General features: G+C 40.2%; 1 protein-coding gene across 2 annotated transcripts in view; it reads right to left on the bottom strand.

The window, feature by feature from the left end:
- Positions 1-7,714: 7,714 nt before the first annotated feature.
- Positions 7,715-23,107, bottom strand: part of AASDHPPT (aminoadipate-semialdehyde dehydrogenase-phosphopantetheinyl transferase) — a 28,732-nt gene continuing 13,339 nt past the window's right edge. For both annotated transcript variants that reach the window (XM_040544130.1, XM_040544129.1), the window contains exons 3-6: positions 15,321-15,442; positions 14,690-14,851; positions 8,921-8,998; positions 7,715-7,987 (exon numbers count right to left, since the gene is read on the bottom strand). In XM_040544130.1, the coding sequence (XP_040400064.1) occupies positions 7,829-7,987; positions 8,921-8,998; positions 14,690-14,851; positions 15,321-15,442 (521 nt within the window). In that variant the 3' untranslated portion in view covers positions 7,715-7,828. The remainder of the gene's footprint in view (positions 7,988-8,920; positions 8,999-14,689; positions 14,852-15,320; positions 15,443-23,107) is intronic.

Consider the following 23,107-nt stretch of genomic DNA (forward strand, 5'->3'; position numbering starts at 1 on the left):
TTCTGTGCTGGGCGGGTGACGGAGCCCTGGCACAGGCTGCCCAGAGAGGCTGTGGGGTCTCCTCCTTGGGGATCTCCAAAAGCCTCCTGGACGTGGTCCTGGGCAGCCTGCTCTGGGTGTCCCTGCTTGGGCAGGGGTTGGAGCAGATGGACCCAGAGGTCCCTTTCCTACCTCAACTGCTGTGTGATTCTGTGCAATTTTGTTGCAACAACTTCCCCAGATTTGCTTCCAGCTCACATCACTAGATGTGGTGAAAAAAAATGAAAATGAAAATGAATTATTAGTCATGCAACTGGGAGTTTAATATTCAGTGACACTAAGTAAGTTCAATGCAGTTCACGAAACAGTGAGGCAACTTAAGAGCCTTTACAACAGAAACGTGCGCTCTCCACCTCTGACCGAAACGGGACCAGGTTGAACAACTGCGTAACTGCTGCAGCAGGCTGCAGGAAGCGCCGCACTGTCAGGCTCACGGTGCTGCTGCTCTATTTGTGTGAGAATATCTGAGATGCACTGTGTGACCCCAGCCTTTGCCATCCCTTGGCACTGCTGTACCAATGGAAAGAGCAGAAGCGTGCCCTACCTGGGCAGCGAACAGGATCCTGACACACAGGGTTGGGCAGGGGAATGGGAAAGTGGCCAGCCTGTATGAGAATTCGAAGGCAGTCCAGGTTCCTGCTTTCTGTCTGTTATCAGATTCCCCTGGATAAATTGGATGTGAACGGTCACTTGAGTGAAATTCAGACTCTTTCAAGGTTAAAGGAAAGCAATTTTTTAGAACACTGAACCAAGGCTGGAAACCTTAAACTACTGTGACAACAGAAATTCACTAGTTTGAAAATCTAAGCAGGAACTTCAGAAGTGTGTAAGATGAATACTACTATTTAACCTCGAGGGGAAGGGAAGAAAAGAAAAGAAGAAACACATATTTAAATTATTGACTGAAAAACTGATTGAAATACTTTTAGATGCTTTGAGACCTTAGAACAAAGTAGAACTAAAAACTTCTCTTTGTGAGTTAAAAGCTAGCACGAGTACACTTTCATCTTGTTTTTCATATTTATTTTCCCTCTTCATTTACAGTCTTAATGTTTAATTCATTTAAGCATCTTTTCTATTATCTTGCTAGGGGGACATTACACCAAAGCACACATAATGATACCACAACATGTCAGCTCAGGGTCAACCCGCTGTCAGCAGGAATTTTCAGCGTGCTGCGAGCAGCCGATTGAAAACTTGCAGCAAAAGGTCCCTTGGCAGATGTTGGAGGGGCTGCGAGACTGAGGGCACAGCGCCAGCCAAACTGACAGATGAGGAAACAGGATGGAGCTGATACATCAGCTTATTCATGAACTTTACAAACAAGGGTAAAGTTAACCTCTGTGTGGTTGCTGTTGGTAAGTCTTCAAAACCCAACTCAAATAAAACCTCAGTGCCCTTGCGGTGGCTACTGGGCAGGTTCTCCCAGCACCTTGCCATATGGCAGCACTCATTTACTGCTTTGTAAAGGAGAAATAAAAGTATCTGGGTACCTCTAAATGTTCGAGGATCAAAGACGCATTTCAACTGAAATATGCATTATTTACTGTTTACATCACTTATAAATCCAAAGTTGTTTTTTTTTGGTGAGACTGAGGTCCTACAAGAACGTTTGTGTTCCACAACACAGTTTCAAACAAAATTCTTCAGAAATTTCCTTACATGTATTAATAAGTGCCACTATGCAACAGTGGCCTCTTTTATTTGAAAATATGTATCTTCCTGCATGCCTTTAATATCACATTATTTTTGCAATTTAGACCAAATGACTCTCTCTAATGTAGAATACAATAATGTTATGTTATAGTTTATGTCAAGAAACTAGGTTGAACTTTATTAAATTAAAATTGCAGGAAAAAAACAGGGAGTATCTTTGTCCTGGAAAAGACTTGAACACACCCAGTATTACAAGAATGTCACAGAATGGACAACTGGTCCAGACCTTCATTTTTTGGTTAATCTAAAAGATGTCTCTAGGAGCATGCAGTTTTGTGTTCCCATAAATTGTTTCAGAAATAACAAGAGTATTAGACATGTGTTTCAGTAATCCCACACGTCTGGATCTAAAAAACAGCGAGAGAAAAAAAAGATAACTCAGAAATGTAGAGCCATAAATAGACAACACAAAATCAGAACACAACCGTAAAATGCACTTTTTATTTCCATGAAGAAATTAAACTCCATCTTAGCAGAAACAGGAATTATACTTTGTATCTTGCTGTAAAAAAAAAAAAAAACTGTAGAGACATCAGAAGAAGATACCACAACACATTACAAAAAATGTGTTAAAAAATAATTGTTAGCTCTTTTGAGAGGAATTCAGAATAGATTTTCACACCAACATTTTTGATACAGTGTACAACAATCTAAAATATCTGTACATGGGAGGAACATGCCCAGGACACTACCATGTCCAGTCACAGGTAAATTTACGCAGCAGTTAAGGAAGAAAAGTCTAAATCACTGTTTTAGACTTAGTTGTATCAATTTTGCCCAAACACTGCTCGATCTTCTTTGTCAACTGTAGAGCTATGGTCATGTAAAGCTCCACAAAAGACAAGTTATGCTCACTTGAGGAACTACTTTTTCCTTCCAATCTTGCTTTTCTTTGCAGATCATGGTTTTATTGCAATGTCTTGGGTAAAGATGATTGTTTGAATGCAAATTGTTGCCTGTGCGTTTCCAGGAACCTATGAATTACAACCATATTTACACTACTTCTGCTGATATATCTACCATTTCTTGTTTGAGTAGGACCAGAGCAGCATTTGATTAACATCAGTGCAATTGATTCCATAATATAGTAACAAGATATGTTTTGCATAGGTTTACAGGCTTTGTGAACACCTGAGTGAATTCATATAATCCACTATTCAAAGCTGCATATTTTCATATCAAATGGCACCAGTCTCTTGTCATGTAACTGCAAAATTGTCTTGAAAACAGTTTTGACACTTCAAGTTCCTAATCTACTCGCAAAACAAGGGAGGCTGGACCCTCGTCTCTGCTCGGAGCAGAGTGAGGAATCTCCCCCTTGTTCCTGAATTGCCCCTACACAACAGATAGGATGCTCTGGGGCTGAAAAAAGGAGAGGGTGTCAATAACAACAGTGGTAATGGGCAAGACCCAGGAAAGGGCAACTGCAAAAAGGTGGACCAGCAAACCACGTGTATAAGAACCAGTGCCACAAAAAAAGCACGGAGGGTGCTGGTAATTGGAGATTCCTCTCTGAGAGGCACTGAGGTGCCCATTTGCCACCCAGACAATCTCTCTCAAGAGGTTTGCTGCCTGCCTGGGGCCCACAGTCGTGACATCACAAGGAGGCTACTCAGCTTGGTCAAGCTGGAGGACTATCACCTGTTCTTGTTCTTTCACGTGGGGACACCTAAGCAGTTGCGCGCCATGGGGAATCATATGGCCTTAGAAACAAAGAATGTCCTGGGAACCTTCCAGCTTATTCTCAAAAAAAAACAGGGAAAAACTGTGCCCTATGCAGCCTTGCAGCAAATGCTTGTATGGGCTACCATGAATGACCCCTCTGTTAAGAATCAGACAGTTTACGATCCTGAAACATGGGACCAAATTGGGGTCAAGCTTTGGGATTCTGCTACTAAAAATGACAAGGTTGTGGCTGGATTGCTCGGCCCCTGGCCAGCAATCTCTGAGGCCTTAAAGAGCCATGTGGGACCACAATCAGAAACATGGGGTTTGCCAGATAGTGAGGGAGCTGCGGGCTTGTCCACTGATCCACCTGCTATGCCATCGGCCCACCCACCACTACTGCCATCGCAGGCCTTTGCTGTTATGCCCCCTGATGACCTGGGTAATCACAAAAAGGAATGGAAAGTGGAGACTGTTACATGATTTGAGAAAAATGAAGTCACGGAAGATATGGGAGCAGTTCAACCAGGATTGCCATCTCCAACTATGTTCCCCCAGTCATGGATATTAATAGTAATAGACGTAAAGGATTGTTTATTAAACATTTGCCAGAATTTGGAAAACTTCGCTGTTTCAATTGATACCTTTTCTGCCTGTATTTTTGCATCTGTCCATGCAGGAGAAAAGACAAAGGATGTGTGTAAACATCTTCTGTCAGCTTTTGTGACATTAGGAGTCCCAAAAACGATTAAAACAGATAACGGGCCAGGATATGTGGCCCACACAACCCACTCATTTTTTCAACAGTGGGGCATTCAAGGTCTGACGGGTATACCTCATTCTCCCCACGGGTCAAGCAATTATTGAACGGGCCCATGGTACCCTAAAAACTATGCTTCTAAAACAAAAAAAGGGGGAGTAGGGGTGTGACCCCCCCAGGAAAGGATAGGTAAAGCATGCTATGTTCTTAATTTTTTAAATCGATTGACAGAGGAAGGTCCTCCAATTCACAAACATTTTAATCATAATACCTTAAACTCAGTTAAAGAAAGGGCACAAGTCATGGTAAAAAAAAAATTAAGCACCAATCAATGGGAAGGGCCCTACTCTCTAATAACTTGGGGCTGAGGTTATGCTTGTGTTTCAACAGGAGCTGGTCCTAGATGGGTGTCAGCACGATGGGTCTGTCCGGCCTTCTCATCATCTGCCTTAACATGATCACAGCACTCCCCTCCACGGTTTGGATTCCAGCTCAAACAAAAAACAATGTATGGGGCTCCAGGAGCTGGAGGGGCAGCCAGAGCCCCCCCAGCTGGGCGGCACTCGGTGCCTGCCTCTCCCAGGGATGTGGTTACAAAGTTTGTTAAAGGTAGGATTAGTATGTCTGGTAGTTTTTCTCTGTGTCTTAATTTGTGTTAATCGTGCTTTCTTTGTTAACAAAGAAGGGGGAGATGTGGGAGTATCGCCATGGGGGTCGACAAGCCCCGTGGATGGTGATAACATCGGACTCCTGATGAGGAGGCCAGGAGGAACGTAAACAAGTTAGAAGGCACAAAGAAGGGTGATTCAGGAGACGCCCTCCTGTCTCAAATTGCTTGTTCTCCAACCATTAAGACACGGAAGTTGCTAAATGTTTGCTGTTGCTGGGCAGATTTGTTAACCAATGAATAGCTCGTGTGAAAGTACCCCTTGTAGAGCCAATGGTATAAAAGAAGGGAGCTTGTCCTCAATAAGGTTGTTATTGATCCCTAAAAGTACCCAGGTGTTCCTGTGTTCGTTTTGCCACAAATGGCACCTGAACAGGGACCAGCTAACTAACAGAACAGGGACAAAACCAAAAAATGATGAACAGGGACAGGCTAACGGAACAGGGACAGGGACTCTGATTGCCTCACGAAGATAGGTTTGGCCGAACCCAGCGAGCTGGAAGGAAGCTCAAGCTGAAAGAAGCGTTGTGCTGAGAGAAGCGTACCCGTGCACACAATTACCTCTCACTGGCCGAAGGTAAGCACTTGCGCACCATGGGGAGTCATATAGCCTTAGAAACAAAGAATATCCTGGGAACTTTCCAGCTTATTCTCAAAAAAAAACCACAGGGAAAACCTGTGCCCTCTACAGCCCTGCAGCAAATGCTTGTATGGGCTACTATGAATGACCCCTCTATTACGAATCACACAGTTTATGATCCTGAAACATGGGACCAAATTGGGGTCAAGCTTTGGGACTCTTATTAAAAAGAGCAAGGTTCCTGCTGGATTGCTCAGCTGCTGGCCAGCACCTGGCTGGTCACCCGTTCCTGTTCTTTCACGCAGGGACAACTGAGGGTGCGACAAGGAGACACCAAAACATCAAAAGGGACTTTACGTTCCTTGAAAAGATGCTGAAGGGATCAGGAGCACAAGTAGTGTTCTCAATCCTCCCCGTTGGAGACTGGGACCCAAGGAGGAGGCAGCATACAGACCAGGTGAATGACTGGCTGCGTAGCTGGTGCCATGTTCAGGGTTTTGGGTTCTGTGATCTCAGGTGTGATTTTGAAAGACTGGACATGGTGACGTATGATGGGGTGCACCTGATCAGGTGGTTGGTGATAACATCGGACTCCTGACGATGAAGCCATGAGGAATGTAAACAAGTTAAAAGGAACAAAGAAGCAGTGATTCTCTGATGGCTCTGGTGAAGCCGCACCTCAAGTATTGTGTTCAGTTTTGGGCCCCTCACTACAGGGAGGACATCGAGGTGCTAGAGCAAGCCCAGAGAAGGGCAATGAAGCTGGTGAGGGGTTTGGAGAACACATCTTACGAGGAGCGGCTGAGGAAGCTGGGGTTGTTTAGCCTGGAGAAGAGGAGGCTGTGTAGCTGGTGCCATGTTCAGGGTTTCGGGTTCTGTGATCTCAGGTGTGATTTTGAAAGACTGGACATGGTAACATACGATGGGGTGCACCTAACCATGTAGGACAAGAGCATTTTGGGCAGCAAGCTAGCGCGACTCATTAGCAGGGCTTTAAACTAGATTTGGAGGGGGAAGGGGTGTTACTGTATGTAACACAGTCCCACACAACATCCTGATCTCTAAATTGGAACAATATAAAGGGTGGACCATCTGGTGGATAAGAAATTGGCTCAATGACCACACCCAGAGAGTAGTGGCGAATGGCTCTATGTCCTGGTGGAGGCCAGTGACGAGTGGTGTCCCCTCAGGGGTCTGTCTTGGGACCAGTGCTGTTTAATATCTTTATTAGCAACATGGACAATGGGATAGAGTGTACCCTCAGCAAGTTTGCAGATGACACCAAGCTGAGTGGTGCAGTTGATACCAAAGAAGTAAGGGATGCCATTCGAAGGGACCTGGACTGTCTGCAGAAGTGGGCCCATGAGAACCTAATGAGGTTCAATAAGTCCAAGTGCAAGGTGCTGCACATGAGATGAGGCAATCCCAGACACGAGTACAGGCTGGGAGAAGAACTCATGGAGAACAGCCCTGGAGAGAAAGACCTGAGGGTTCTCATGGTCGAAAGGCTCAACATGAGCCAGCAGTGGGTGCTTGCAGCCTAGAAGGCCAACTGCATCCTGGGCTGCATCAACAAAGGAGTGGCCAGCAGGTGGAAGGTGGTGATTGTCCCCCTGTACTCTGCCCTTCTGAGGCCCCACCTGGAGTGCTGCATCCAGGCCTAGAGGCCCCAGCACAAGAAGGATGTGGATCTGTTAGAACAGGGTCCAGAGGAGGACTACAAAGATGATCAGAGCGCTGAAGCACCTCTCCTATGAAGAAAGGCTGAGAGAAGTGGGGATGTTCAGCCTGGAGAAAAGGCTCCAGGGAGACTTCGCTGCGGCATTTCAATATATAAAGGGGTCTTACAAAAAGGATGGAGAGAGACTCTTTACTCAGGTAGATAATGAATAGAACAAGGGGGAATGTTCTTAAACTAAAAGATGATCGATTTAGATTAGATATTAGGAAGAAATTCTTTCCTGTAAAGGTGGTGAGGCCCTGGAACAGGTTGCCCAGAGAAGCTGTGGATGCCCCATCTCTCGAAGTGTTCAGGGCCAGGCTGGATGGGGCTTTGAACCTGGTCTAGTGGGAGGTGTTCCGGCCCATGGCAGGGGATTGGAACTACGTGGTCTTTAAGGTCCCTTCCAACCCAAGCCACAGCATGGAGAAGCAAAGAAACATGTGATCAGCTTAGACTTCACTCAGAATTCCTTCAGCGAGGAAACATGCATCTTTTTAAAATATTGATAAAGAATGTCAATTTTGAAAAGGTGAATATCAGACTATTAAATAAGGAAACATTTTAAATAAAGAAAAACACTTTTCATTTATACATGTATATGTATTCCCACAACCCGAAGAACAGCATGAGAGCTTTGACAATTTCTTCCCTCCCCCTTACCGCCGCTTGTAAGCATTCTTATCCTGAATGTGAACTCTGTTTCACTGGACTCTCCTGCTTAGAACAAAAGTTATCCCAATATGCAGAATCCTCGGGTGCGATTGGAATACCAGACGTGACTAAATCTTCAAAAGTCAATAATGTAAACTGCGGTTGATTAGGTTCTGTGGAACACACCTACATAAAACACAATTTTTACATAATTAATGTATCTCAATTTGTCTTCCTGCAACCTTCCCCGTCCAGTTTAAACTGCATATTGTTACTGAATGAGAAAGTATTACAGTTAAGACCAATGTCATCGTCTCTAATTTAGGCTATACATTAACTAATAGAAACATGTAACACGGCACATAGAAAAAGCAAGTTTTTCTTAGAGACTCAGGTCAGAAACCTGAGAGAACAAGGCACAGGGAGTCCTGCAAACACCACAGAATGAATGTTTAAATCCAGAAAAAGGAAAAACAAACTACTACATTCTACAGCAGACATGATTATCTGAGATGATAGCATCAGGATTTATTCTAATAGAGGAATGCCTACTCGCATGCCTTTTAAAACCAGCAATCACTGGGGTTGTGCATGCACTCAGTCTCCTCCCAGAAACTCATGCTACTTAAGGACAAAAGCTGTAACAACTCAAAATTCCCAGTGTTAAACCCAGATTAAGCTCAGATACTGGAGATAAGTGAGTCACAGTCTCTCCATTAGTTTCATCACTTCAAGAAAATTTATATTTCAGAGAAAAAAAGGCTTGTTTTTCTGAGCTTGTTACTGTGCAGTCTGCTGTATGCTACCTGCATGTGTAATTCCAGCAAGGCAAATAGTACAGTTGCATGAATCTTACAGAGGCTGTAAGTGCCTCTTCTAAATAACATCTACACACTATTTCTTTAAACAAAGTCCTTCCCAGCCCTTTTCTGAAATAGGCACAATAGGAATAAAGGTAACAGTCCAGTGAACAAGCTGGTTAACACTGTGGTTAAGATAAGCTTTCTTTTCCTTGGCCCTACACCTGAGACAATAGACTGTTTTAAATAAAGCATCAGGCTAAGCTTAGGGTTCAAGTGATTAGTTACCAAGACCTGCAAATATTTCTTGATTTCTTACATCAGAATGTTGCTGTCCAAATCCCTCCTGCTTCCCAAGAGCCACTGCAACATGATGATAGTCATCTAACCGGGTTTCCTAGTAAAGATGAAAAACAGCAATGTAGAAGCATTTCCTTTACTCTTGTTTCCATCAAAGACTGTATGCACGGTCAGAATATGGTTCAGAACAACACCAAAGCATTATTTAAAATACTTTAAAATAATGACATTCAGAAAGCAATAGTCCTTCTTAGCAGGTTTGTTGGAGAGCTCAAGGACACAAATCCAGTTAGCCGGGCTGAACTAGTTACTATAGGTTAGCATCACCTCACCCCTTTGCAGACTTATACATGCAGGTTTGTGACTTTAGTCTTCCTTTATCAGTCCATTCTAAGTCACAAGACATACAACCTATTTTAACCATCTGTTTTTGATGAGATGAACTGTGAATGTTCTCTAGAGGGTATTAGGAACAGCAACAACGTAAGCATAAACTTAAATGAATGACTCTCTCACTCTTGGCTTCAAGCATTATATAAGACCACAATGACAATTTCTGACATGACAGTCTGAGCACTGCTCTGTGTTAACGCAAATCAATTTTCCACAAAAAAAAATAAAAATCTGTTTTTAAACATAATAGCTATATTTTATAATAGTATATATATAATTTAATGATTTTGTTTAAAAGTCCTCCTCCTCCTCAGAAAGACTTTCAGAAGAATCTGCTTTTATATATTATTACTTCTGAATAATGTTTATTCTATGGTCAAGTCATAACTGTTGGCTTTTTTTTTTAAATGAAGGAAAAAATGTTTCCTTTGGTTCTGTATCCAAAACTTTTCACGTCATTTCTGCACAACCTTTCTAAAATGGAAATCAAGAATAGAAGAATTCCTGAAGGCAAGAATTTTACCTAGAAAAATGAACAATTTAGGTGTCACCATTAATCTGAATATCAGCTACTAGTCTGGGTGCTCTCTGGGAGGGTATGACAGAACCATTTCCACTTCCTCAGGAAATACTCCAACGCACTATGTTGTATGAAGAAAGCATCACGATGTCCTCCCATTCTTCTGGTAGGTTGTTGTTTGCTTTTTTTTTTTTTATTTTATCTAAGCAAAATGTCTTCTAAAATAATGCTGTCAGTCTGCCTCAGGCTTCCTACAGCTCATCTGCTATATAGCATTTTCAAAGATTTCAATTGCAAGGATACAATTTCTGTGATTCCCCAGTAGCCTTGTATATAGAACAGGTGCCAAGATGCTCAGCTCAGATCTACGCAGCTCAGCTCAGCCAAGACAGCAGCTGCTCTACTCATGTGTAGTAGCACAACTCTAAGGCTGGAAGACTCTACTGGCACAGATGTGGGTGTCTTGGCAGATACGTGCTGGTGTGGGAGTACAAGTGTGTTTTTACTTTAATCACTTCAGCACCTGAGTTGCATGTATTTGATTGATTTAGCAGCAAACTTTGTCACTCACTTAAAACCAAAACATCAAGCTCATGTTGCTTAGTCTTTCTGCAAAGTGCTACTAAGAAAATGATTGATTACTTCAACTTTGTATCAGGAGAAATATTTGATGCCCATAGGAAATGCCAACAAACCTGCAGCGTAAACTGTATTTCTCATAATTGCAAAAGCTATAGTTGTACTTGCTATGAAGTATTTTAGCAAGTTTTCTACTCCCTTAATATGTCACAAGGCTGAAAATGAGCCAAGGATAAAAATGCTACCTCATCATCCATACGCATAACACGTTCCTGTAAACTTATTCAAAAAGCAACAAAAAATTGCCTATCAGATGTTTTATCAAGTGTTGGCAAACAATTTATATAGCTCCAGGATGGCAATGTGCTGTGCTTGTCTACATGGAAAAATCACCACATCCAGTTTTTATCACTTTAATCACCCCCCACCTTTTTTTCCTCAATTTTTGCCTGTCCAAGAGGTTGAAGACTGATGAGACTGTGCACACAGCGGCCTACATCTGCAGCTAAAAGTCTGAAAACAACTGTGTTACAGCTTTAAGCTAAATGCACAGAAACCTGTGTTTGTAGAGTGAGTATTTGTATTAGTTATTGTTTGTGCAACTATAAATGTATATAATGTAAAGTCTCTTACATATTGTCAACAAAATCATTTTCTGTCAGCTCAAAGCATCATTTAACAGGAGGTGACTCTTTAGGTAAGGGGGACCATTCTCCTGCAGACCCCACCCAATGCAGAAGGCTCCTTCTCATTTACTTCACATGTCCTCAGTACATTAGAGATCACAAAACAGTTCCCAGCATCTTATAACAAAATGTAACGAACTAGGCACCTCACTGCTTTGGAGAAATGTAAGCCCAGAACAAATACAGAAGGGAAGGAGATCTTTCCTGACTCCTGCTAACAGCAGCAAAACCCTTACGTTATGGAGATAATGCAGCAGAGAGACCAAAAAAACCAACCAGCTTCCATATTCATATCCATACACCATCTTACAAATCAAATTCAACTTCTTACACAGAAATAGAAGATTAACCGAAAGAGTAGTACAGGAAACAAAAAGGACAGTACAGGAACTCCTCTGAGACACAGGATTTGTTTTGTTAAGATACATTTGTTTTGTCTGTGAAACAGAAAACATAACTTGTTTTTCTCTGAACCAAACTTACTTGAATTGTTCCAACTAAAGGCACAATGAAAATTATAATTACCTCACTTCAAAGGCTTAACAGAATGATGCGTCTGGGATTCAAATCAGTCTGGGTTCACTCAACAGAACAGCTTATGAGGAAACTGTACCTCCAATCAGCAGAATTGATTGCTGTGTAAACCTGGTTGGATTAGCTAGTCTTGGGAACAAAAAATTTCATTCCTATTTATTCCTGACAATACAACAGAACGAACTTATCTTCCTGAGGGTGAAAGACTCCATTACTGCTGCATGCCAACAACAATTACCAAATATGCTTCTAATTGACCCAGGTAATTCCAGTTTGAAATCCATGTTCTGGAAGTGTTTGCATATAGACAAGCCAAACAAATATTTGCTGTGAAAAAATGTGAACAATGATTTGTGCAGCAGCAGTGATGTCAGGTGATTCTCAAATGCTGACTGAAGATTAGGACAAATGGGAGCTTCCTGTATGAATTGCCTGTATGAAAACTGGGATGGGAAACTGGTTTGCTCCCTATTTAAAATTCTTTAATAGAGGCTCCAGTAAGTGCTATCCAACCATCATTCCTGAGAAACAAAATTGTGACTAAGAAGTCACAAATGCACTTAAGTTTTTGCATATCAGGTTTTTTTTTCCATAGAACAAGTCTGCTACAAATATATATTGTAGACATATATTTCTCTTTAAACTATAAAAATTACCAGAATTTTTATTGACCCACTTCCTTCACTTTTATTAATATTAACTAGTACTTCATTCTGAAAGATTATTTTCTTCAGAAGTACTAACTGGAGCATAAAGAACTATTCAATATAATAATATTAAAAATAAAAAAAATCAAGAGTAATGACTCCATGCTAAATTAAAAACCTCACACAAATACTAAATCGCTCTTCACTTGACTACTATATTTTTTAATTGTTACTAAACAAATTATTCTTTTTTTAAAATGAGCAAAGCATACACTGCTTATATGAACAAATCATACTTAACACAGATAGCAGACATATCTTAAAATTTAATGTTTCTGAATGATGTTCTACTTTACTCTTTGTCCTATTACCTCCAGTAGAGTTGAAGGTAATCCCATCCCCTTGGATGACTCCCCCATATTTCTCAAAATTAGTGTTTTCTGGTAACAAGTTATTTCAATAGTTTGGTTCAAGGCCAAATAATCAAATAAAAATAAGAATTCTGTAAGTAACAAAACGGGCACACAATTTTTTCTTCTCCTGAGTGTTTTTTAAATGTAAGGTGATGCCTAATTTTAGGCTGGGATAGGTAACTGAAAAAGTGATTTTTTTTTTCCAATTTCATTTTAATTAATGTTGATATTTAAAAGAAATTATACCCAACAGAGCTAATATTTTAAATTAAACTTGATAATAAATCCTTTCTTTGAGATACTACAATCTGCCTAGTTATAAGGCTGTGCTCTTGGGAAGTAGGAGGTGAACATAGGAGATGAGACATTCCTCAGACAAAAATTAAATTAAGCTTCTAGAAGTAATTATCGACTAATAAAGGAAAAAAAAGCATTTAAGTAATACAGGGAGTTATTTGCATTATCAACTTCAAGCTATTTTAGTCAATCAACAACCAGCATGCCATTGAAGACCAAAATTCGGAGATTCAGACGTCAGTCAAAAGAGATAGATGCTTCTTTGACAATGATACCGTTAGCATTAAGACAGACAACAGTCCTATTATACGGCATGTCACAATCTTTTCTAAGATTTTTTTTTTTGCCAGTCTGTAATTCCCACTGGTGGATTTCATGACATGGTCAGTTCCTAGAGAGCATGGCAATATTAGTATGAGAACTGATTTAGCATGGGTAGACTTTTAAAGTAATAGAAATCCAAATGTAACTAGAAATGCTGAAAGAAATTAACTGTGAAGGTCATCTTATGCCACAAGTTAAATGTTACTGATATATTTATTTATTTATTTTTTTTTTACTATCATAAATGTACTTGTATACTACATAAAACCAGTACATACCAGAAAACTTATTTTGACAAGCTCTACTGGGACAGTTGTGTCCAACAATGTACACATTTTCAAAATGTAAACGTTTCCAAGTGTACTGGAAGCTGAGTACTCAAATTAAAAGTGTGCTTGACTATTTTGTGAAATAGAATTGCAAAGTCAGTAGGCAGTCAGCTATATGCCTGCTGCACAAACTTAAAGCAGACAGAGATAGGGACAACCTGAAGCAAGATGCCCTTTATAAAAAACTTTAAAGTCACAATGTCTTTTGCAATTCTTCTGTTCAGTGGTAGACAAAGAGCACTCCGGGGTGCTCTTGTGAGGTTTTTTTTTTTCGTAGCTTGGATTCTTACGATAATTAAATAATATAAGATTACAGTACCTCTCAGTTCTTTCTCTCCCCACCCCTCAAACCCACACTAGATGCCATTGGTCATTTTCATGGATGTTTTACTAGCAAGTCTCAGTAACTTTCAAGAAAGAAAAAACAAGCAAGCAAAACCACAACCAAACAAAATCCTGCACTCAAGATTGAAGATTGAGCCCACATTAATGTTTCAAATAAAGGCTTTTTTTTTTGCATCTATCCATTCCCACACACAACAGCCAGCCAGCACACCTTAACTCCAAACCCACAAAACCCCATTGCTTATTGTCTATACAAGCAGGCAGAGAAAGACAAATACACCAAACAAACAGCTGAAGACACATTCTCCATTTCAAGCATTTAACATAAATGCTAACTAATGGAGTTAATTGCTAGTCTCATTCTCAAGCAACTGAGGAAGAACTTCAACATTTTAGACACTATTCAGAAGTCAGGCCTGAATATACACTTTACTGCACTTCCTGTGTGCTCTAGGATGTTCCCTTGAGTGCCAGAAAGGTACTCAAGGAACAGAAAAAATAAGAAGCCATTATAATGAATATACTCTCTGGGGTGCTTCTGTGATCAGAAATATTTTTAGATGCTGCTGATTTATATCCTTTGCTTTGATTTGTATCTTTGCAATGTGGTTATACAAAATAAAGGTGTGAAGCTGCAATTAAGACATCAAATGTGCAATTTGATTAAGGCATTGAGACTGGCTATTATTATTAAAAAGAAATTATTTTGAAGATTTCTTACCTCGAAAGTCCACTCTTCTTCTTTATCTCCATCCAGCAACATTTGTGTCTCCTTATACACCTTCCCTATTTCCAGTTGCAATGGAGACACATTAAATTCAATTCTTTGCAAGTTAAAGCCAATTCCAACTCCAATAGCCTTTAGAAAGCTTTCTTTTAGGGCCTATAACATAAAATGTTGTTTTCAGAATATGGACTGTTCATACTGGCTGTTGTCAATCAAACTTCTCTGTAAACACTATTTTGGAGCAGACAATGTAGGCCACATAAATTTAAGGCTTAAACCACTGTAAATGTGAGGGTAGACTGACACAGTTACCAAGAAAAAAAAAGTTATCAGCCTTGTTATTACCTAAGTTATTGTGTAACAATGAATAGGCAACTAGAATTACTAAATGGTACATACAGATAAAAACCCTTTACTTTGTTCTGTGTGTTTAAAACTAGTCATAAATCCTAGAAATGTCATCTGTAGTAGTGTTCTTACAAATTATTCTGACATTACATAATCATATGGAGGTTATCTTTTGTACCTATAAACGTATACAATTTTATCATAATGAAAATAATAACAAAAGAAGAATTTGCAGGTTATAGTATTGCAGTCTTTAAATAGAGAAGAAATACATTACCCAGTGCCGATGAAACATATCCAGCTGCATCCATTCATTATTCATAGACTTGATTACACCCCACTCTGTCTCAGTAAACTGTCGCTTCATGATGTGAAAGAAATTTGGAATTGAGCTGCTACCTGTAAGTTAGAAAAAATATTTACAGAAATGTTAACAGAACAATAATAGTAAGTAAATAAATCACGTCATGTTATTGCTCTTAAAAAAAAAAAAGAAAGCAGGCTCATTCATAAGAAAACAAGAACCAATTCTGCTCTACAATCTGAATTTACTCTACATAGCCTCAAAGCGGTGAGCAGCTGTTGGTGACAGTTCAGGACATAGTATTAAAAGGAACATTCCAGTGACAGAATTACTACATAAAAATGTGATATGAGAGTCAAACATATTCTGTATTTTCAGCATTCTCTGAAAAAAGACAGTATTTGACCAGTGCTGACTTCATATAAAAATATATATTCAACATTCTACAAAACAAGCATATACAATCTTCAATATTTGACAGCTTGGTCTAGTAACACTTTATAAAACAGCATGCTTTTTGTCAAAATTCATCAAGCTATTCTGCCTCCTGTCCTTCGACGGTGGGAATATGAAAGAAACACGTTTTAAAGCACATGTGGAAATACAATCTCCCAAATTTATCACAGGGACAAAAATAAAAAAAGGGAAAAAGCCTCAAATCCTTCGATTAAATTTAAGTATCCCACAAAAATAAGCACAGCTGTGTACTGTTGCCACAGCTTTTCAGGGACTACACCACTTTTCCCCACTAGTTGGGATTTACTTAGCAAGAGACACTACAGATTGTGTGGTTATATTGATCAATGGCATCTCTACAATGCACTGGAAGCTATGGACCTCGTTACACACTTGACTAATCACCCCAAACCTGTATCATTAATCAGTATTCCATACAATCTGTCCAACATGGCTTACAGCTGGTTAAACAGACAATGGCACAAAGCAATCTATTTTCTTTAGTTGGGATAATCAAAATCTGGATAGAGACAATTACACATATTGAGACAATTTTTTTTGTAGGTAATACGATACTCATGTTAAAGAGAAAAAAACAGATGTTTTCCATTAAATACAATCTCACCTCCCTCACTGCAAGGCCACTCTTGATCCTTGACAGATCATGGTGACAGGGAAAAGTATCTGAAGACTGGAAGAAAAAAAAGTCATTCCTACCATCAAAAATGGCAAGAAGAAAGACTCAGGGAACTACAGGCTGGTCAGCCTCACCTCAATCCCTGGAAAAGCGATGGAGCAGCTAATCCTGGAAACCATTTCCAGGCACATGAAGGAGAAGAAAATCATCCGAAATCAGCATGAATTCATCAAAGGGCAGTCATGGCTGACCAACTTGCTAAGTTTCTGCAATGAAGTCACCAGCCTGATGGATGAGGGGGAAGCAGGGGATATTGTCTTCCTAGACTTCAGTAAGGACTCTGCCCCCCGTAAGATTCGCACAGAGAAGCTGTCAAAGCTGCTGGGTGAGCAGTGAGGTGGATCAAAAATTGGCTGAATGGTCTAATCCAAAGGTGCAAAGTCTAGTTGGAGGCCAATAACAAAAGGAGTACCCCATGGTCAATATTGGGTCCAGCCCTGTTTAACATCTTCATTAACAATCCAGATGATGCAGGTAGAGTGTACCCACAGTAAGTCTGCAGGTGACATGAAACCAGGGGGAATGGTAGATGCACCAGAGGGCCATGCTGCCATCCACAGGGACCCTCACAGGGTGCAGAGGTGGGCTGACAAGATCTCATGAAGTTCAACATGGAGAAGTGCAGAGTCCTGCCCCTGGGGAGGAACAACCTCAGGCACCAGGACATGCTGGGGGCCACCCACCTGGAAAGCAGCTCTGCAGAGAAGGACCTGAGAGTCGTGGTGGACACCAAGCTGAACATGAGCTAGCAATGTGCTCTTGCCACAAGAAAGGCTACTGCTATCCTGGACTTCAATAGATAAAGTGTTGTCAGCAGATCAAGGGAGGCAATCCCTCCCATCTACTCAGCACTGGTGAGGCCATATGTGGAGTGCTGGGTCCAGTTATGCCCCCCCCAGTACAAGGGATACATGGAACAACTGGAGAGAGTCAAACAAAAAGCCACAAAGATGATCAAAGGGACTGGAGCACCTTTCCTATGAGGAAGGGCTGTGAGAGCTGAGACTCTTCACCCTAGAGAAGAAAAGGCTTGGAGATGGGGGTGGAGATCTTATCAAAGTCTACAACAGACTGAAGGGAGGGTACACAGAGGACAGAGCCTGGCTCTTTTCAGTGGTGCCCAGTGCTAGAGCAAGAGGCAATGGACACAAACTGAAACACAGGAGGTTTGGTCTAAACATCAGGGAACGTGTGTGTGTGTGTGAGCGAGCGAGAGAGCGCGAGAGAGCGAGAGCGCGAGCCCTGGCACAGGCTGCCCAGAGAGGCTCTGGGGTCTCTTCCTTGGAGATCTTCAAAAAGCCGCCTGGACGTGGTCCTGGGCAGCCTGCTCTGGGTGTCCCTGCTTGGATGGGGGTGGGACCAGGTGCCTCCAGAGGTCCCTTCCTACCTCAGCCAGTCTGTGATTCTCCCAAACACTACACTACTTTTGAAAACTTATCACTAAATTATCGCTTAATGAAGACACAGATGCTAACCCTAGTTCTGTCAATGATTCTGTGAGTGATGAGGGGCAAGTAACTTCCCTTCTTTATATCAGTGTTCCCCATCTTAAACCAGGGATAAAGGTATTAAACCTCCTCTATAAAGCAGTCATCTTCTACAAGCATCTAAGAGTTATATTAAAAAAAAGATATTGGCTGCAGTAATACTTGATCTGGCAGAATTAGTGTCACACTAAAGCAGAGATGCAGGTTTTCTGACAATTTCCTTTCCATGTCATATTTCAAAACGAAACCTGACATACTGTATATATCATGCAATACATGACAGTGACATTTTAGAGATGCCCTTAATTTCCTTTATAGACTACAGTGGAAAAAAAACATCTTAACTCAGAAATTATGTTGACAGTTGCAGTAGTCAGCTAATGGAACGATCCAGAACAATCTCAGGACAGAACTAACTTTCCTTTCAGGAGAAAAAGATGATACTAAAAAAGAAAAGCAACCACAATGCCAAGCATGTCTTGATGGATGACCAAGGCACAGGAAACATCCATCTGCTTAGACACTCCAACTTCCTTGAAACAATGAAAAATAACAACAAAAAATCTTCAACTTGGAGAAAGGCCTTTCATCTTGCTGAGTTTAAATAGCCTATTTTTTATGATCAAATGACTGTATTAAAACACGCTCCAAACTCTTTTTTCCTACCTTTTCTTCTCTTGGGTATTTAAGGGGAGGGTAGTGGTGCACCTGCTTCTTCAGGTAACTCAAATTTTGAAACTTTCAGGAATTTCCTGGTACACCTTCCTCCTCAGAGTCCCATTACTTTCAGACAGTTCTCTTCTTGCGCTCAATAACCCAGGGCCATTCACACCACCAGAGAAGACTTTCTGCACCTTGAGTCCTTCTGCCCTACAGGCTGTACCACATAACATGAATGCACTTCATACTTACTAAACTGTTTAGTATACCAAGTGTATAGCACATTCACGCAGTACTGCCTTTTCTCTCCTTGTTCCTTTTTTTTGTCCTAAGTTTCTTCACCTGTTCAACTCCTGGATGCTCATGTTCAAATTCACACAGTGAGCTGCCACATCCCCGCTCTGAAAAGCTCAGGCTCTGCTTTCTCCTGAACTGCCCTCCCCTCCAGTTTCCTTCTTAATAAAGTGTAGTCATTTTGCTCTGAGGAATGGATCAGATTATAGGAGCCAGGGCTATTATTCTCAAGAAATTGTTAGCAGTGCTACAGCCTCCCTAGTCTGTTTCCCCATATCTGTTAGAGTATCAGAGAGGCAGATTCACAGAACTATAGAAAAACTTAGGTTGGAAAGGACCTCTGGAGACCATCTGGTCCGACCTTCTTTTGAAAACAGGGCTTTATATTATCCAGAGCCCTGTCAAGCAGAGCAGACGTTTCCCTGCAGCCCATGGAGGGGACCATGGTGGACCAGGTTGCTCTCCTGCCGTCCGTGCAAGACCACATCAGAGCACATACACGCAGTGCAGCCTACGGAGAGGACTTTTGTCTTTCTCACTACCTTACTGTATTTCTAACCGGCAATAAATTAAATTAATCTTCCCCACATCAAGTCTGTTTTGTTCATGCTAGTAACTAATGAGTGATCTCCCTGCCCTGACCTCAGCCCACGAGCATTTTCCATCTTATTTTTCCCCCATCCCATTGACGTGGGGGAGTGGGAGAGCAACTGGGCAGACACCTGGCAGCCAGCTAAGGCAAACCCACCACACCACATCTCTCACGACCTGGGAGTTGAGGAAGCAAAGCTAGAAGCAAACTTCAATACTTATCTAAGAGCAAATTCTAGGAAAACTTTCTTTAAAATAAAGATCTATGAACTGGAAAATCATGAAACATATGAACTGACAATAAATTTGAAAGCCAGATTCTCTGAAGGAACAAATGGTTTTGCTGTAGTGCACACACACACCACAAATATTTCCAGGACTATTTTTTGTCTTTACGGATTAAATGAAAAACGGTAAGGCTAGACTCTCATTGGGAAATATGTAACCATACCCCTATTTCTTATTTAGCTCTCAGTAGTAAATAAAAAGGATTCCTGTAGAACATGCCTATGTAAGTTTGTAGAAATTGCACATCTGATCTGCCTGTGCTTCTTAACATCCATACACTAACGAGCTCCCGAGCAGAAGCCACCCAGCTGGGTTCACACAGTACTGAGTCCTTTGTAACATAACCCAGCACTGCCTTCCCAGTGATCAGGGTTATCAAAACAAAACCACCACACCAAAACACACTTACATGTTGAGAGGAAACATTAGCTGGGAATGCAACTATGTGGAAAAACTTCACTAAAAACAGCATTTTAAATGCTCCTTCTTGCAATTCATACTTAGAGCTACTGAAGAATCAGAATTTAGATTCTGTTTCCAATGCATCCAACACAGTTAAGCTAATCTTATCCATCTCAGTGGCAAGTCAGATTTTTTTTCCCTGTAACACACAATGTGTGCACTTTAGAAAAAAAAATATTTACGTACATAAATCACTTATTTAAATTGGTTGGCATCAGGAAACTGTACAATATTTATCTGATTGGTTTGGGCATCTAACTAGGTGGGGGATCATCACAGAATAAACTAATTTTTGTGATTTTAGGAATAGGTAAGACAGGTAAGACATCGGCATACAAGATTTGAAAAATAAGAAAAATAAGCGTAGTTGGAAGCAGGAAAAACCGGTAAGCTAATTCAATGGATGGTTTTGATTAATGGGAAAAGATCCTTATACCCATCAACTATTAAAACTCTGAAAGAACAGACAATAACCTTTTGCTGGTTTTCTCTAAGAGAAGAAAAGTAATTGTGGCAGGAATAGATCTGTGAAAATGCTGGAGAAAAAGGTTTCAAGAAATGAAAGAAATCAGAAGAACCTGATGTAGATTCTAAGGGGAAATGAGAGAATGCATTTCAGGAGACAAAAAGCTGAGCCAGTGACACAGAAGGTAATAACATGGCAAGGAGATAGGGATGACATTTATGAATTAAACATCAAATCAAACTTGCCTGGGTCAAGAGGAATGACAAAAAAAAGTTTAAATGTAAGAGTTTTCTTGCTTTGAAATGTATTATATTGATTACTATGAGTGTTCTGTCAAAAATCTAACACTATTCCTTTCCATAATTATCCTTTATTAATACCTTAAAAAAAGATTTTTTAGTATTGAACCCCAACCATAAAAATGTTGAGTCGTTTTATTTCCCAAAATGCATGCATCTGTTCAGTCAATCAAATAACTTCATTATAAATCTTACGAAAATCTAAGTTAACGGCAGATTTTGCATGTGATAATTCTTAGCAATGTAAAGTTTCCAAATATATCCAATAATTTGTACAGATACTTCATCACCTATGCCACTTCATTTACAAGCTTGTATTTAATACACTTTGCAACACCTACTTTGCTTATTTTTATAAGAAATTGTGAAATATTTTATTTTCTTTTCAATAGTAGAGCAGATTGATACTTCCCCTGCTCTTATTTGAAAATATATTTTCATTTGTAGATGTTTTCATAACTGACTCCTTTTCTTCCCTTTATGCAAACTGCTGCAAATCATTCTTTTTGCAGTTGTTCATTAACAGAAATCCCCAAAACATTTCTCCAGTCTACTGCAAACTCCACATGTAAATATTGAAGAGTATCTGTTTTTATATCAGATCATCTCACTGAAAAATGAAGAGACTCAACAAGAAATCTCTAATAAAGTTAACCAAGACATACTGTAGCTTCTTTTTATAATATCCAATTAACTGACAACAATTTGTACAAGTATCTAATTGTCTAACAAATACAAATATGTATGCTTATTTGCATTAGAAAAAACTGACTGGACAGTCTAGCTGCTCAACATCCCAACTTTAAAAGTACTTTTTCCCTACAATATGTAGAGTTCTGCCTCCTCCCCAAAACACTCATTAACTTTCTCCTTAAGGAAGAGTAGCCAATACAGGAAAGGCTCTTCATCCACCAAATCTCTGACCAGTTCCTCCAGCTGGTGTGCTGGTGTCTAAATTCGTTTGATATTCACAAGAGAATCTAGAGGTTTTATCCTTGAGACCAACACATATTTCATTTCTGCTGACACTTAAGCCTCACACTCCTATATACAACATAACACAGATTTGAAGGCAGAGTTCACAGAATAAATTAAATGTAAAATTTAGTGAAGCTAAATTTAGTGAAGCTGTGAAGGCAATTGATTTCTTACCTGTATATATATATAGCTTTATCTCCTAATAAACTTTAAAGCACATTAGATCCTTACAAGTACAGTCTCAGTAATCTTTCAAAAATTGTCTTCTATATGTTAAAAAAGACTAAATCAAAAGTTCCTTGATTACATTAAAAATATAAGATACTCTGGCAATTTCAGGAAGAGCGAGGAGAAGAAAGGAGTGAGTGACACTGGAAGAATCCAGTATCAAATCTGGAAAACAAACATCTTATATGCAGGCAAGCGTGCACAAGCACACGCGCATGCTCCCCCCCAACAAGCCACTTGCATTGAAATATATTTAATAGCATCTACTCCACTTAAATGACAACTACTTTTTTTTTCTGAAGACTAAGCCAAAAATCTGCCTTGCATTTCGTCCCTTAAAAGCAAACAAGCAAAAAGCCCCACAATCCTAACTGCCTTGAACTGCATGAAAGGAACAGATCACTGATCAAGAACTAATATCTAATCAATACATACAAGTTCACTTTCAGATGGCAAATGCCTAGCCTAGCTAGCAAAATGAGCAACTGACGTATCAACCGATCAATCTGCTTAGTACAGTGAAATACAGGCTAGCTATAAATCCTGCAAGCTAATGAGCTGTATAGGATGAGCACATTACTGAGGTTCTTGGGCTGACAATCCTTCCGGTGCGGGGCACCACACATTTGATTGTATTTTACCATCTCTAGAGGAAACCAAAGTAGATTGATAGAGAGAAAACATTTCTTCTGCAACAGATGACCAAGTCCTAGTTGTTTATTAATGTAAACTAACCCTCATACAGATGTTTAGCAACTGACAACACAGGACAAATAATTACCTAAATAAATGACTTAGAAGAACCAGATAGGAAATTAACAGAGCATGTTTTTTAAACCTATTAGCTCACACAG

The sequence above is a fragment of the Cygnus olor genome, chromosome 1 (genome assembly GCF_009769625.2).
Source record: "Cygnus olor isolate bCygOlo1 chromosome 1, bCygOlo1.pri.v2, whole genome shotgun sequence".
NCBI lineage: Eukaryota > Metazoa > Chordata > Aves > Anseriformes > Anatidae > Cygnus > Cygnus olor.